Source organism: Diuraphis noxia, unplaced genomic scaffold (assembly GCF_037042655.1).
Source record: "Diuraphis noxia isolate RWA-SAM2 unplaced genomic scaffold, SU_Dnox_SAM2 contig0003, whole genome shotgun sequence".
Lineage (NCBI taxonomy): Eukaryota > Metazoa > Arthropoda > Insecta > Hemiptera > Aphididae > Diuraphis > Diuraphis noxia.
Window position 1 is genome coordinate 19,201,290 of NW_028301713.1, and position 15,510 is coordinate 19,216,799.

Consider the following 15,510-nt stretch of genomic DNA (forward strand, 5'->3'; position numbering starts at 1 on the left):
CTACAGAACTGTCCTTAACCTTGTTTCAAATTACATAGTTTTTTAATATCAGGTTCAAATGATGCGAGATATAATCTAAAATCTGGAGCTGCGTTTAGTTTATTTCTATACTTACTTTTAATAAGGTACCTATATGAAGAAAACGCTCTTTCGACCAACTCCGTACTAGTAAATGGCAATAGGAACTCAATTGCCTTGTCAGAGAGTAGCTCATATTCGTTTCTAATATCTACTCAAAAATTAATAAGTTGTTTTCTCTTAAACTCTATTTTTAAAGTTGCGTCACATGAATGTTCTTTCAAGTTTTCTTTTTCTACGATCGATAAAGATGTAACTTTTTGAAAGAATTCTTCATTAAAAGAATTTGAAATCCAATTGTTTTCTTTTTCAGGTTTGGAAAAGTATTTTTTGAAATATAATTTTAACCCTTTCAGATGTTCAATTATTATATTTTTCTTAATTTCCCGAGACATAACTAGCTTATTTTCTGATAGAAAGTTGTGTAACGTTTCAAATACCTCAGGTTGGTCATTTTCAATACATACCCTCCAAAAATCTATTTTTTTAACCATTGATTTAATTTTATATGAAACACTGAAAATCGTTACTGAATTTTTTCGAAGTGCCAAATTTAAATTGTTTATTTGTAAAAAATATCAGATAAATACGCAAGCGCCTGAAGCCAATTGCAGTAATGTAATTTTGGAGATAATTGAAAAAGATGATCTTCAAAAAATATTTGGACTTCATGTCTTAGTTCGAATAAACGTGCAAGTACTTTGCCACGGGATAGCCACCTAATTTCTGAGTGAAAAAGTAAACTTGAATGAGGAATCATCATGTCTTCGCATAAAGCTTTAAATATTCTCGAATTTTTAGACCTTGCTTTTATAAAATTAACTAATTTAACAGCTTCATCAAGTACGAGTGTTAGTTCCCCTGGAAGGTTTTTAGATGCTAAACTCTGTCGATGAATACAAACAATGACTCCAGTTTATATTAGTAACTATTTTCATAAAGCAACCTCGAAGACCAGTATATATAGCTGACATTGACTTTCCACCATCGGTAAAAAGTCCACAAAAATTGGACCAACTAATACTCATTTTTTTGAAATAACAATCAATAGCATTATTCAATATCTTCAACGGTTGTGCGTTCAGACAATAAATGACAAAGCAAAACATTTTCTTCGACTTTAATATTATTTAAATACCTTTCAGTAACAAGTAAAACTGCGAAATTAATAACATCGGTGATTTCATCCACTTGAATAGCGAAAATGTTACTGTTTTTTATTCTATCTATTACTGTCAACTCAATATCTTTAGGCATATCCTGAATTCGACTAGAAATTGCATTATTTGAAAGAGGAATACTGTTTATCTTTTTCACGTTCTCTTCTCCAAATATACACTGAACGGTATCTTTTATACAAGAAGAAATCAAATTTTCAGCTATTGTATGATTCTTATCACATTTTGCAATACGATAATTTATACGATAACTACCTAGCTTCAATCGCGTTTTATTCATCTTTATTAGCTGGCTTTATATATGACGTCAAAATCGAAGTATTCTCATAGCTTCTAGCTAAACGTTTAAAAAAATCACATTCTTTATTTTTATAATCAGCATGTTTTGTTTCTAAATGTCTTATGACCAGAGAAGGTGTCATGCAGCTATTCGACAATACTTCACCACACACAAACACTTAGGTTTAGGATAGTCAAAATCTCCTACATATGAAAATCCATATTTTACATATTCATCAGTATCAGTGTATTTTATCTTTTTACCTTTTTAACCTAACCTTTTTTTTTTGCGTAACCCTTGAGATCATCGCGAGTACCCCTAGGGGTACTCATACCCCCGGATGGGAACCGCTGGACTATAATTAAACACATTTTGAATTCTCATTTTTTTTTTTTTTTTTTTTTAATGCTTACAAAAAAATAATATTTTTTTCAATTTTATTAATTTGTAATGAAGGTACATTGTTTTTTATACAGATTGTTAATTTTTTTCGTTACCTATCTATCTATTTATTTTTTTATTAAATAACAATGTGACAAATACAATTAGTTTTACTGTCTCAAAACAGATTATATTATCGTTGACACGTCCTGTCAAAATCTAATATTGTTAATGATAATTTTCATTTAAAAAACATAACCAAGTTCTTTCTTTACATAAAAAAAAATACGTACCTAACTGGACTGTAAATGATAACGTTCAATTAATTTCTAACTATGAAGATACATAATATTTTTCATAAATAGATTACAAGCATACTATGATTAATGTAATGACTCTATAGATATTTGGGGGAAAAGTATTTTGATTGTTGCAGATGTTTTCTAACCTTTTACTGATTAAAGTTATTATTTTTTATTTTATTAAATAGTATGGTGCAATTTATTTATATATAAAAATATTTATATTATCTGTTTTAATAAAGTCACAACGATATCTGGATACGCACAATACTTAGAAATAATTATAAACAAGATCTCGAATAATATAACAACATTACTTTTAGTAATACGAGATATGATGCTAATAATTTTCAAAAGTAGATACCTTATAAACTATGGATTTAAAATTGTTAGACATAACAATAAAAATATATTTTCTTCAGAAAGACATACACATATTATTATAAAATGCATGTATAACATTAGTTGTCAACCAATGTACCACTGCACACTGGTATGCCTCAATTATTTTCTATGTGTGCCGCTAACATTTGAATGTATTTTTTTTTTTTATTAATTAAATTTGATAAAAAAAAAATAATAAGAAATAGACTTAACGCTGTTCATGGCATAGACATTTGCTATGAATATATTGTGAATACCACAGCCGTGTTAAAATAAAAAGTTTGAAAACTTTAGATTTATATTTTAACAAAAATGCCATTTTTTATTAATTCTAGTGAACATTATTTGGTGCATTAATCTTGCAAATTATCAAAATTAAAATGTAATTATTATAATAATTAATAATAAGAGTTGTAATGGTCAGATTCCAAGAGTAACACTTATTATAAATTCAAAATTAATGCGGATAGTTTTTCAATATTTGGAACATATTTATAAGAGAAACAGTTGTTGATACAACTCTTGGATGAAAAAAGATTATAAGATATACTAATGATAAAACAATTTTCATTTTCTAAATATTTGATTTTAAAATTTAATGTTTGCAATACATATACTGACAGAGGTTAAATTAAGAAAGTCATTATTATGTAAAGTGTCCGAAGATAAACATTTCAAGCAACATATGCTTTGTATACAATTTCATTTAAGTATTGTAGTAAACAGTGAGAATTAAGTTAGGTGATTCAGAAGTCAATCATTCAATGGCTGACGTTTTTAAGATACCTATTCTAATACTATATCTACAGGTGATCTGACAAATGAAATAACTTTTATTCTAATCAATATTTTTAAAAAAGAACATTTTTAATAGTTACAATTTCAATTTTTTTTAATTATAATGTTTCATACATAACATAAACCAGATCGTAATTTACTTAACAAAAATATTGATATATAAAAAAATTTTAAAAATCAACCATTAGACTTAGATAAATTTTTTTACCACATAAATTTTTCTCAAATCAAAATTTACAAATTGGCTATGAAGGTAATAAAAAATAACCAATCGAATTTCTGTATTTATTAATCACTTAAGAAAAAAATTAAACTATGAGATATTTTAGTCATTGTCGAGTTTAATTATACTTATGCAAACGTTGTTGTATATTATTAGTGATTTTAATCATATAAAATGCATTGATAAAGATAAAACGAGTCTGAAAAACTACTAACAATGTATATTATGTCCTAGTTAATTTTTGATTTATCATATGATCATTTTAGAAGAATAGAAATTACAAATAAGACAATAAAACATACAATACTTACAAATGATATCTGTAGAAAATATACATAATATACAATTAATCATTGATAAATAAATTATATTTAATTTGAAATAATGTTCGTCATTGCAGGTTTTATCTATCTATACTGATAGTGAAACAGTATAAAATATTAATGACGTACGATATGTGAACATTCATAATATTATATAGTATGACAATTATTATATTTCTACGTTTATATTTTAGAGTATTTTTAAAAATAATGTTGACATTTATTTTAATATACTTCACATTTAAAGGCTATAGGTGAAGCACACGTAACCCGAAACTGAAATAATTTGCCTTCCAACCGCACGAACCACACATAGGTACCTACTATTTTTAATTTTTTATCACGCCGCCTCTGCGTTCACCTCTGCAAATAGATAGAAAGTAATTCAACAACCATACTATTCTACGAAAACAATTTAATTAAAGATATATTATTTAATTTTGGTATAACAACCGTAAGTTAAAATCAGGAATAAACTTATTTGTTCAACACATTATGCAAGAATAGTAGTAATGCATTTATTTAGATAATCAGGTTTCGACACCATTGTCTTTTCAGTTTTATGGGGTTTTTCTGTGATGGTTGGATAACAAGGGAAGAGATTATGAATCAGCTTGCTATTGAATCGTTTATAGTGAAGCTTGACTAAATCAGTGACGATGGGTAAATTAAGGTCAAAGTGAAAGGTATTATTGGAAACACAGGACGGGTCTTTAGAGATGACATGAAAAAATATAAGATGTAACCTGCAAAAATGTATGTTTTGTTAGGATTGTGGTATAAATTTCGGTGTCTGGTTGAGCAAGCGTAATACGCTTAGCACATTTTGGGATATCCACGTTACCACTAGGTACTTTTTGAAATTTCTACTTTACCACCCGTCACTTTGGAGTTGTATGCCACCCATATATATGCTACTTTACCACCCAGTGGACGGAAAAGGTCGCTTTTCAACGCTTTAAACGTTATGGAAAACTTAAATTTCGATGCTGGCGTTATAAAAAATACGTTACTAACAACATTATATTGTAGGAACTCTAATGTTTCTGAACTTAGATTTTAATACGTCCCAATTGATCAAAAAACACTTGCTCGCAAACGACAATTAATCGAAGAACTAACATCTGCGATGATACGCGTTCATTAGCACCACCGATTATTATGCAATAATACACAGTTACAACCTAACCTAACTTATGGTATTTAGTATATATTTATCTATAAATTAAATTGATATTTAAGCTAATTTATGAAATTATTAATACAAATGCAATATTAAAATCTCAAACAGAAAAAATATTAATAATCAAAACAAAATATACGTACTTAAATTTTCTAGAAAAAAATATATAATAATAATAAATTAGTTACTATAGAGAACTGTATTCAACAATTTCATAATGGACTTTAATTTCAAATTAAGTAATAATAACAATCATTTCTTTATTATATTAATGTCGATATCGCAACATTTACCAATGCCATAATTAACAATTTAGCAAAATAATCCAACCTACAAATATCATATTCACGTCCAGGATTTCCAAGGGCCATTATTGCATTTATCTTTCAAAAAAAGAATTTGATGATCAACTCATAAATAATAACCAACACATAACCATTTGCCATCGACAACCAGTTAATTAAATTAAGAAGACAACATAGGTAATCTCGACAAACGTATCATACAATCAAACGTATTTCCCAATATTCCAAACAGTCTTATTTTAAAACAACTGTTAAAATAAAATAGAATATACCTAGAAGTCTCATTTCGTTCCTACGAGCCGGTTCAATCACCGCTAATGGTCTTGATCACATACTAAGTTTCAATAGTGGGCATTAACTTGTTAAAAAGTTTAAGTTAAGTTAAAAAAATAAATTGTTTTAACTTTTTAACTTAACTAGTTAATTATTTTTGTTTTCAACTTATTAACTTGTTCAGTTAAATTTTTATCGTTTTAACTTAACTTTTTAAAGTTAATTATCATTATAGTGCAGTTAAGTTAATTTTAATTTTTTTTATACCGGGTGATTCTTTTATCATTGAACACTCATTATTTCAAAAAGTATCAATGTTTTTGAAAATATTTTTTTACAGAGTTTCATGTTGTTAAAAAATAAACATTTTTATTAAAAAATTATATTTTTTAATATTTTTTATCCTTATAATTTTTTAAGTTTTTTACTTTTTTGAATGACAACATAGAGTTTTAATATCATATTCCAAAGCAGAATATTTTTCTAATTATTTTGATACGTAAAAATCGAATTTTGGACGAGTAGTTTATGAGTTATAAGTATTTAAAGTTTTGACAAGCGGAGTAGTGGACAAACATTTTGCGGGGTAACCCCGTACCACTCCACTCTGCCAATCTAAACTTTAAATACTTATAACTCATAAACTACTCGTCCAAAATTCGATTTTTACGTATCAAAATAATTAGAAAAATATTCTGCATTGGAATATGATATTAAAACTCTATGTTGTCATTCAAAAAAGTAAAAAACTTAAAAAACGATAAGGTTAAAAAATATTTAAAAATATAATTTTTTAATAAAAACGTTGGTTTTTTAACAACTTGAAACTATGTAAAAAATATTTTGAAAAAAGTAAATACTTTTTTAAATAATGAGTGTTCAATGATAAAAGAATTTACCCATGTGCCGAGATATTTATATTTTTGAATCTTTTCTTTTTGCTGTCCCCTGATAAATAGTTTTTCTCTTAAATTTTGTTTTTTCGAAATTACCATGTATTTGGTTTTGCTTATAATTAGAGACAACCAAATACTTTCACTTATATCCACTATTCTATTCACAATTTTTCGGAGGTTTGACATACCATTCACGAATGCAACTGTATCATCAGCGTATCTTATGTTGGTAATGTATTCGTCGTTTACTTTTATGCCCTCATTAACTTTATCCAAAGCTTCTCTAAGTATGAATTCCGAATATAAATAAATAGAAGTGGTGACTGGTAGCATCTCTGTCTCAATCCTCTTTTTGTCGTGATATCGTTTGACATTTCTGCTTCTACTCGTATAGCAGAAGTTTGGATCCAGAATAAATTGCTTATTATGCTCACTACTCAGGTCTTGTTTGTCAATTCCAGCCACATCTAGTATTTTTATAAGTTTATCGTGTTCAACCCTATCAAAAGCCTTTTGGTAGTCAATGAAACAAGCATATACGTCGTGATTGACATCCCTAGCCCTTTGAATTAGCACCTGTAAGCTAAAGATTGCCTCTCTTGTGTCAACTGATTTTCTAAAACCAAATTATGTATTACTCATTTGAAATTCACATTTAAAAAAAATTCTCTGATGTATGATATTTAAAAAGATCTTTGATAAGTGAAGTGGCTTATAAGACTAATAGTGCGAAAATCATTACAATGTTTAGCACTAGGTTTTTTAGAAAGAGCTATAAATGTAGATTTTAACCATTGTGTGGGTAATTTTCCAGCACCATACATATTATTAAAAACCTTAGTTAACCACGTAATATTCTCCTCGTCTAATTTTTGAAGAATTATCGGTGCAAGTTATCTGGTCCTGGTGATTTACCATTCTTGATTTGGGATATTGCCTTTTTAACTTCCTCAGTCATTAAAATCCTAACCAAATCAATTACACCAGGAGTCATTTGTTTACAAGAAACTTATTTTAAAAATGATTACCTCACCACCTTGACTAATTATTATAATACCTATCACAAATTAACAAAAATCGCGAACATGGCAATAGGGCTAGCGGGGGTACCGCTATCTTTGTACATACATCATACCCATCGGAACCCATACCAATAAATTCTAAACTAGAAGTTACAGCTACAAAAATGACATTTAAAAAACACATTACCATCTGCAATTTATATTTATCTAACAGCCAGAATACCAACAAACAAAATATAATACAGATAATGAATCAATTATCTACACTGTTTATTTTCTCGGAGACATTAATGCCCACAACACTATGTGGCCAGGTGGGGCTCCGAAAAAACCAACAATATTGGTAAATTGTTTGAAAACATGTTAAACAACGATGAATAAATTCTTCTGAACAATGGTTAGCCCACGCATTTCAACCAGTACAATGGTAAAACCTCAGCAATTGACTTGTCTATCGCAAGTTCTAACATAGTTACATATTTAGAAATGGAAGTATTTAATGAAATAAAAATGCTATAATTCTCTCTGCTCACTCAGAAATAGGTAAAACACAATACAAAGGAAAAAGATCTCCCGTTCCTTGGTTGAACGCAGAATGCGACAATAAGCGAAAGAAAATATGAAGGCATTAAGCAAATTTAAAAAAAAATAAATATTATAGGCGATCTAATAACAGTCGAAAAAATCCGAGCCAAAGTTAGAAATATACTTGAGAATAGCAAAACAAATTCAAAGAAAATTGCACTCCCTCTATTTCATCTCATTCCAGCTCCAATGAGTTATAGAGCAAAATAAAAAAATTCAAAGGTTCTCCCCAAAGCAAATTAAAATTCTAATTAATTATGGTGATATAGTTACGGTGCCATTCGACGTAGTTACTAAACTAATAGAAAAATTCAAATGAAATAGCAGTAATAGTAATAAACAACTCAATGACGAATTCATTGCAATCAAAAATGTATACAAAATAATTCAATAATTTACGAACCAAACATGAATATATTAATAACGACTGTATTTTGCAAAATTTAAATACCTACTTTACTTATCTGAATCAAAAAACAGTTTGAATCACAAAAAAACAAAAGTTGTGAACCTGACGATATTCCGTTCGTTTTTATTCAAAATTTGCCATTCAATGCTAAATAAATTCTACTCTAAATATAAATTAATTTATTGGCGCAAGAAACCTTCTATAACAACTGGAAACAAGCAATAGTCGTGCGTTATACTGCAAAATGGTCAAATCCTGCACACCACCGAAGTTTACCACCCAACACCATTTTTGAACATTATGAGTAGAATAATAGAAAAGATAGTCATATGGTATCTTGAAAAACATAATTTATTGTCACCACATTAACACGGCTTTTGTAAAAATAGATCCACTAACGATATACTATTAAGCTTACACACTGACATCATTGACGCATTAATTAACAAACAAAATATAATACTTGTTAGCCTTGATCTAAAAAAAAACATACGACACTGAATGGAGATACGGGGTGCTAAAAATCATACAACAATTCGACATGCTCAAATTTATAAAAAAATCACATTTACGATAGAACCATTCAGATTAAAATTAAAAACACATTATCTCAACCATTCTCAAACCAAAATGGCGTAGTACAAGGATTATCAATTAGCGTAACATTATTCATCATCTTAATGAATGAAATATCAACTCAAATCCCTCCACCTATACTAATAAAACTTTTCGCTGACGATGCACTGATTATAGCAAAGGAAAAAATATAAATTCAATAAAAAACCAAATTCAACTTACATTCGTAAGTTAAGTTAATGGGGGCTCAAAACTGTTTTAACTTTTTCCAAACTCTCTTCCAAGCAACAAAGCCTCTGGACCTGATGGGGTCCTAAACGAGATACTGAAAGAAATAATAAAACACAAACCTGAAATATTCCTTGAAGTTTTCATTAACTGTCTGAAGCGAGGCTGCTTAGTGCTTTCCCACACGATCGAAAAACAATGCAAAACTAGTGCTCATAAGAAAAGTAGAAAAATCACTAGAAAACCCTTAATCATACAGGCTCTTATATATGCTCTATAATACAGGAAAACTTTTAGAAAAAACCATAGATAACAGGCTGAGAGATTACATAGAAGAAACAGGCGGGTTTACCCACTCCCAATACAGATTCCGCAAAGGAAAGTCAACTATCGACGCACTGAGCAAACTAAATTACATCGTAAAGAATAAAGGAAGAAAAAAATACGCTGGAATGCTTACCATAGATGTTGGGGCAGAATATTAAAATCCGTGTCAAAAAAGAGCATACTTCCATGTCTTTGACGTATAAAGAATGCTACGGTGCAGACAGACAATTAAGGTACAGGACAGGAGAAGCAGAAAAGACCATAATACTGACGAGTGGAGTACCACAGGGGTCAGTCCTCGGACCAACCTATATGTTGAACCTATTGTACGATGGACTACTAAAAGAAATTATGCCAACAAGAGTTGAAGTTCTAGCATTTGCAGAAGAAATATCTGTTGTCGTACGACTATTCGAGTCAGCTGCTGAAATCACGATACTGTTGCTTCAAAAGGTAGGCTTAGAAGTAGCGATTAAAAAAACGGAGGCTATAGTTTTTACCAACCGCAGGACGTAAAACACTTTAGAAATATCGCTTAGAGAAACCAGGATAGAGTCAAAATAAAGTATAAAGTACCTCGGAGTTCACTTAGATTCAAAACTGAACTATTCAGTACACGCAAAAATAGCAGCCTAAAAGCGACAACAAAGACTAGAAGTTTGAGACGCATTATGCCTAACGTAGGAGCGTCTAAGGCAAGGAAAAGAAGACTTTTAGGGACTGTCATAACTTCGCAAACACTCTATGGATGCCAAGTATGGGCTGACAAGATGACCCTTAGAGGATGGGAAATCCCAAAAAAAGCCAAAGAAGCATAATGTTTAGGGTAACATCAGCATACAGAACAGTTGCAAGCGACGCCCTTAACATATTATCAAGCCCCCCCCCCCCCCAATAGATCTATAAGCAATGGTGAGAATGCAAAACTATAAGGCTGGAAAAGAAGGAAGAAATACGACAGAAGCTAGAGAAACATCCAAGCGAGAAATCCAAACAAAGTTGCAAGACAGATGGCAGACTAAAGGGAAATGAGAATGGACAAAGACAATAATTCCGTAAATCCACAATTGCCTAAATCGCTAGCATGGTGATGTAAACTACCATGTTACGCAAGCCCTTAGTGGACGCGGATGTTTTGCATACTATTTACATAAATATAAAAAATTGAAATCACCAAACTGTTGGTTCGTTAGCCAAAAAGAAGACAATGCACATCACACTCTGTTTATCTGTGACGTTTTCGAATCCAGTCGCAGAGAATTGAGGTATCAAATTGACGTAGACGACATCAACGATGACAATTTAATCGAACTGATGGTGAAATCAAAAGAAAGATGGACCGTAATAGAAGACTTCATGGTCAACGTCATGAAAAAGAAGGAATCTGAGGAAAGGAGGAGACAATCAATGCCAATTTAATCGTAACTTGGATCACTACAAGAAAAAAAACCTTAAAAATAAGAATTTATTATAGGCAAACTGCCAAAAATATAGGGGGCAGAGCCCCTCGGAGTATTGTAAAAACGAATGTAAGAACACAGCTTAGGGGGATTATCCCAAAGCTGACTCACCAGACGATTTGTAATTTCATCAATAAATGAGCGCAACTGAGGGGAGAAATGAGGGAACTATGTATCGCCCTAAGATGTTATTTTCTAATGTAATAAAAAAATTAAAAAAATAAGAGACGAGGTGATTCTCATCCACCTATGTATAGGCCACACCCACATGACTCACGGATACCTTACGACCAAAGAAGGTCCCCCATCATTCTCAACGTGCGGAACAATCATTACAAGTCACAGAATGTCGACAATTCATTGAAAGGCACATCGAACTTAAACTTCCGGAGACACTATTCGAGATGCTAGCACCTACTCCTGAGACGGCCAATTTTAATTTTATAAACACAACAGAACTGCCTCAACTGATTTAAATAATTAGAACTTAAGGTAAAAAATGTACTTTTGTTAATATAGATAATAAGTAAAAATTAAGAAACTTATGTAAGCAATTCATGTAAATTTCAAAAAAAAATGTAACAATGGCTAATAACCTCGTTGTTGATGACGAATACAATAAATAAAAAATAAATAAATAAATACTAAGTATGAATGGACAATATAGAAGAATTTTTAAATTAAGTAGGTCATTGCTTAACAAAAAAAAACTTATTTCAAATTATTATCGATCGATGTTTTTATTAATAATAAGAAAATTTTTGAACGTGATAATTGTAATTTTATAGGCATAAGAAATAGTTATCAAATTAAATAAGTATTTAAGAAGGAAATAAATGAATAATTATTTAAAAATGTTTTTGTTTTCATAAATAATAATTTTTATTTTTGGACTTTTAATCTGACAATAAAAATGTGTCTTGGAATTTTTTTCAAATGGAATTTTTGTCCTCTGACTTTTTGTCCAAGATTTCACACAAGTATGTAATGCAATGTAAAAAAAACACAAAAATTACGTACCTTTGAAAATAAATTGATAATTATAATCTATAAAATATTAGAAATAATATTTAGTTGACTGCATATTAATATTCGATAACCTTTTACGATTCACAACTACAAGTATATTTGGTTATGATTTCATTGTGGTATATTTATTTATCTTAGCTTAGATTTAACTTTCACAAGATTTTATTACCTTTTTGTAACGAAATGTAACTAAGTTTTACAATTAGTATGTGATTTGTAACTTTTAACATTACCTATAGTTACTAAAATAATATCACAATAGTATTGACTATATTACATAGTATATACCTATTATAAATATATAATAGTAAAGCAATATAGGTACCTTCTTAGAAATACTACATACGAATATTTTAGATAGGTACTAATCTCTATTATATTGATATATATTTTTGTTACCTATGTTTGTTTTTATTTTTATTAATAGGATTATTCTTATATAAATCATTTAATCTCTACTGCTATAAATAATTTTTTAGTAGTTACAAAAAGCTAGAAAAGGAACAGGTGAGTTCATACTTATTACTACATTTTTAGGCTTATCTGCAGTATATAATTAAGACAATATTATCATAAGGTTATTCGGATAACGTTCAACATTCTGTGTTAAAATTCAACTGTTATATGAATTCATATATTAAATAGATATGTTTGTAGTTACGCCTGAATGTCATTGTGAGTGAAATCGGAAGTTCGTTAACCATTTTGTTGACGACCTATTGCTGTAATTTAATACTAATATTAATAGCTGTCACTAACCACACTAACGTCCAACCATTCAGAAGACTATATTATAATCGTCGAAGCCGAGAAACTTGCGTCTTGCAGTATTGCGACTGCAATGTGCAGACAACTACAAGAACCACCGTCGACAGCAAACGTATATGACAGTGATTCCGTGACCACGGCCGACATATTATTAGACAACTTTTCTCACGGCAACCTGGGGTGCAATTAAGTTGTCTACCTGGCACTTTCACACAGTCCTGCCACCAATCACATCGATCAGGGTTAATCGATTACTATGTTGTGTTCACATCTTAGCGAACGTGCTCGGCGTGTGATTGACGCCACCGCTGGACGGCGATCCACGTACCATCGGTACGACTTGAAACCGGTCCTTTTCAGGACCAACTGCCCCGACGTTCAATATAGGTACAGCCACGATAAAACTAACGTGGGTGTATCGTCCGACCGAAAATCCCGTCATATATGACAGTCGGCGACGGTGCTAACAAAACCAATCATTCTTTGGACGAGATCCGGATTACGCCGAAGCGTGCGCCAAACGGCGACTTGTACCCGCAGCGGGACGCAACGTGCCCACACAGACCTCGTAGCCGCCGACGATGACGCCTGGGAACAAAAACCGTCGAGACGACAGCCAACTGAAAAGAAGTCCGACGAATATTTAATTTATAAATTTGGAATACCAAGCTTGTACCGACGACGATCGGCCCCGTACCCCGTTATGTGTACAAATACCACCAGTATGGTAGGTATGCACAATAAGGAGGTTTGACAATTGGCATATAATTTAAGTTAGCAGTGGTTCTTGAGATTAGGGAGGATACTCATTGGAAAAAAAAAAGCAAGCAAATAAAAGCTTATGATACCAAAGAAATTGGAGTTTTCTCATTTCATCACCAACATATTTAAGTGTTCAATTAACATTTTTTAATTAACTGCTAGAGTCTTTGAACATTTAAAATAACTTTTTCATCAGAAAAGTGTAATTTATGCAGATAGTGATATCTAATAGATGTAAATTGACTAGATAAATATTTATTATAAAAGATATCACAGATATATTATATTAATTAGTCAGTTTAAAATACATACTTTGATTATCACATTTAACGTAATCTGTTTTATTATCTGAAATTGTATTATTTTAGTATTATATAATATATACAAAAACACTAATATAAAATCTGCTATATTTATAGCATTATTTTTTCAATAAACTAGTAAAAGATACGTACAATGAAATAGTTTTTTTTTTTTATAAGTTGTTACAATGACGCGGTAGGAATTTCGTTTGAATAGGAATAGTGCTAATTGGTTAAACAGATTCATAACATAACGTCAGTTTTTATTAGTATATACATATCTAATATTTCGTAAATACATAACAAGATAACTATTGTAACATAGACATGTTTTGGCCAGAAAAGAAATCGGAAAAAAATAAATACTAAATGCAGTTAGTAAAATGTATATATTATATTCTAATGATAAATTTATTTCCAGGTCTTTAGTAAAATTGAATGACCAAAATAATTTATGTTTAAAATCTATTAAACAATAGACAATGATTTGAATATGTCTTACATATTTTTTTAAAAATCATGTAATATAAATAAAATCACTTATTAGTCTGTTAATTAAATAATCTTACCCTGAAATCCACAATAAGCTGTTAGAAAAGCTATAAAATTTTAAAATTTTACTCATAAAAATACGCTCGAGTAACATAAACAGTTAGTTTATTTAATGAGTCATCAATCTTTATAATGAATCATTTGCATAGGGCAACTAAATCTAATTTGAAGAACAAAAGACTGAATAAATATTAAAAGTGGTTGTTTATATTATGTTAACAATCCGATATTAAACTGTAATTTAAGAATATAAATAACTCTTAATATATCAACCTTTTGATTGTTTTAATCATAAAGAATATCATACAAATTAATTAATAATAACAAAACTTACTACGACAATAAACTAAAAATAAAATAATACATTTGTATTCGCCATTATTATATTATTTATTTACTACAAATTACTACTATTGAATAATTATTACATACTAAAAAATTATTAATTTCAACCATATCAGTTCGATAATTTTATATACGTTATTCTACCTTTTAACAACTATAGTATAACAAATCATCTGCATAATGTACCGGAATTAGTTTATATGAATATGATGTACAGAAGATTTTTATGTCCCTCTAAAATCAATGAAATGTCTTTTATTAAAAAAAAATCCGTAAATATAAAATTTTTACAATTTTTTCATATTCTATACAAATAAAATATAATTATGGCATACATTTTATTATTCTGTAAGGTTATTATATTATAATTATGTTTGATATCAGTTTAAACATAAAAAAAATAAAAAATAATCAAAATAAAATCATTATATTAAATCAAAAAAGGATCCTTACTTCGTAAGTTCCCCAAATCACCTAAAGTAGGGGATATAGTGACTAAAATTGCAATAACTATAATTGTGATCAACATTAAACTACGCAT

The 15,510-nt window shown here is 29.5% G+C and overlaps 1 protein-coding gene across 1 annotated transcript; it reads right to left on the reverse strand.

Moving 5' to 3' along the window:
- Positions 1-12,742: 12,742 nt before the first annotated feature.
- On the reverse strand, positions 12,743-15,510 carry LOC149056948 (uncharacterized). The gene is made up of 4 exons (XM_089223242.1): positions 15,423-15,510; positions 14,642-14,671; positions 14,083-14,118; positions 12,743-13,628 (listed from the first exon to the last, which is right to left on the reverse strand). Exons 1-4 carry the CDS (start codon positions 15,508-15,510, stop codon positions 13,447-13,449), a joined length of 336 nt encoding a protein of 111 aa, XP_089079368.1. The 3' UTR covers positions 12,743-13,446.

Excerpts from the sequence above, each read along its gene's own strand:
- LOC149056948 (XM_089223242.1), bottom strand. The coding sequence starts at position 15,510 with ATGCGTAGTTTAATGTTGATCACAATTATAGTTATTGCAATTTTAGTC. Across the intron at positions 14,672-15,422 it reads TGATTTGGGGAACTTACGAA|CTTTTCTAACAGCTTATTGT; the intron begins GTAAGGATCCTT and ends AAAATTTTATAG. Across the intron at positions 14,119-14,641 it reads AGCTTATTGTGGATTTCAGG|ATAATAAAACAGATTACGTT; the intron begins GTAAGATTATTT and ends ATACAATTTCAG.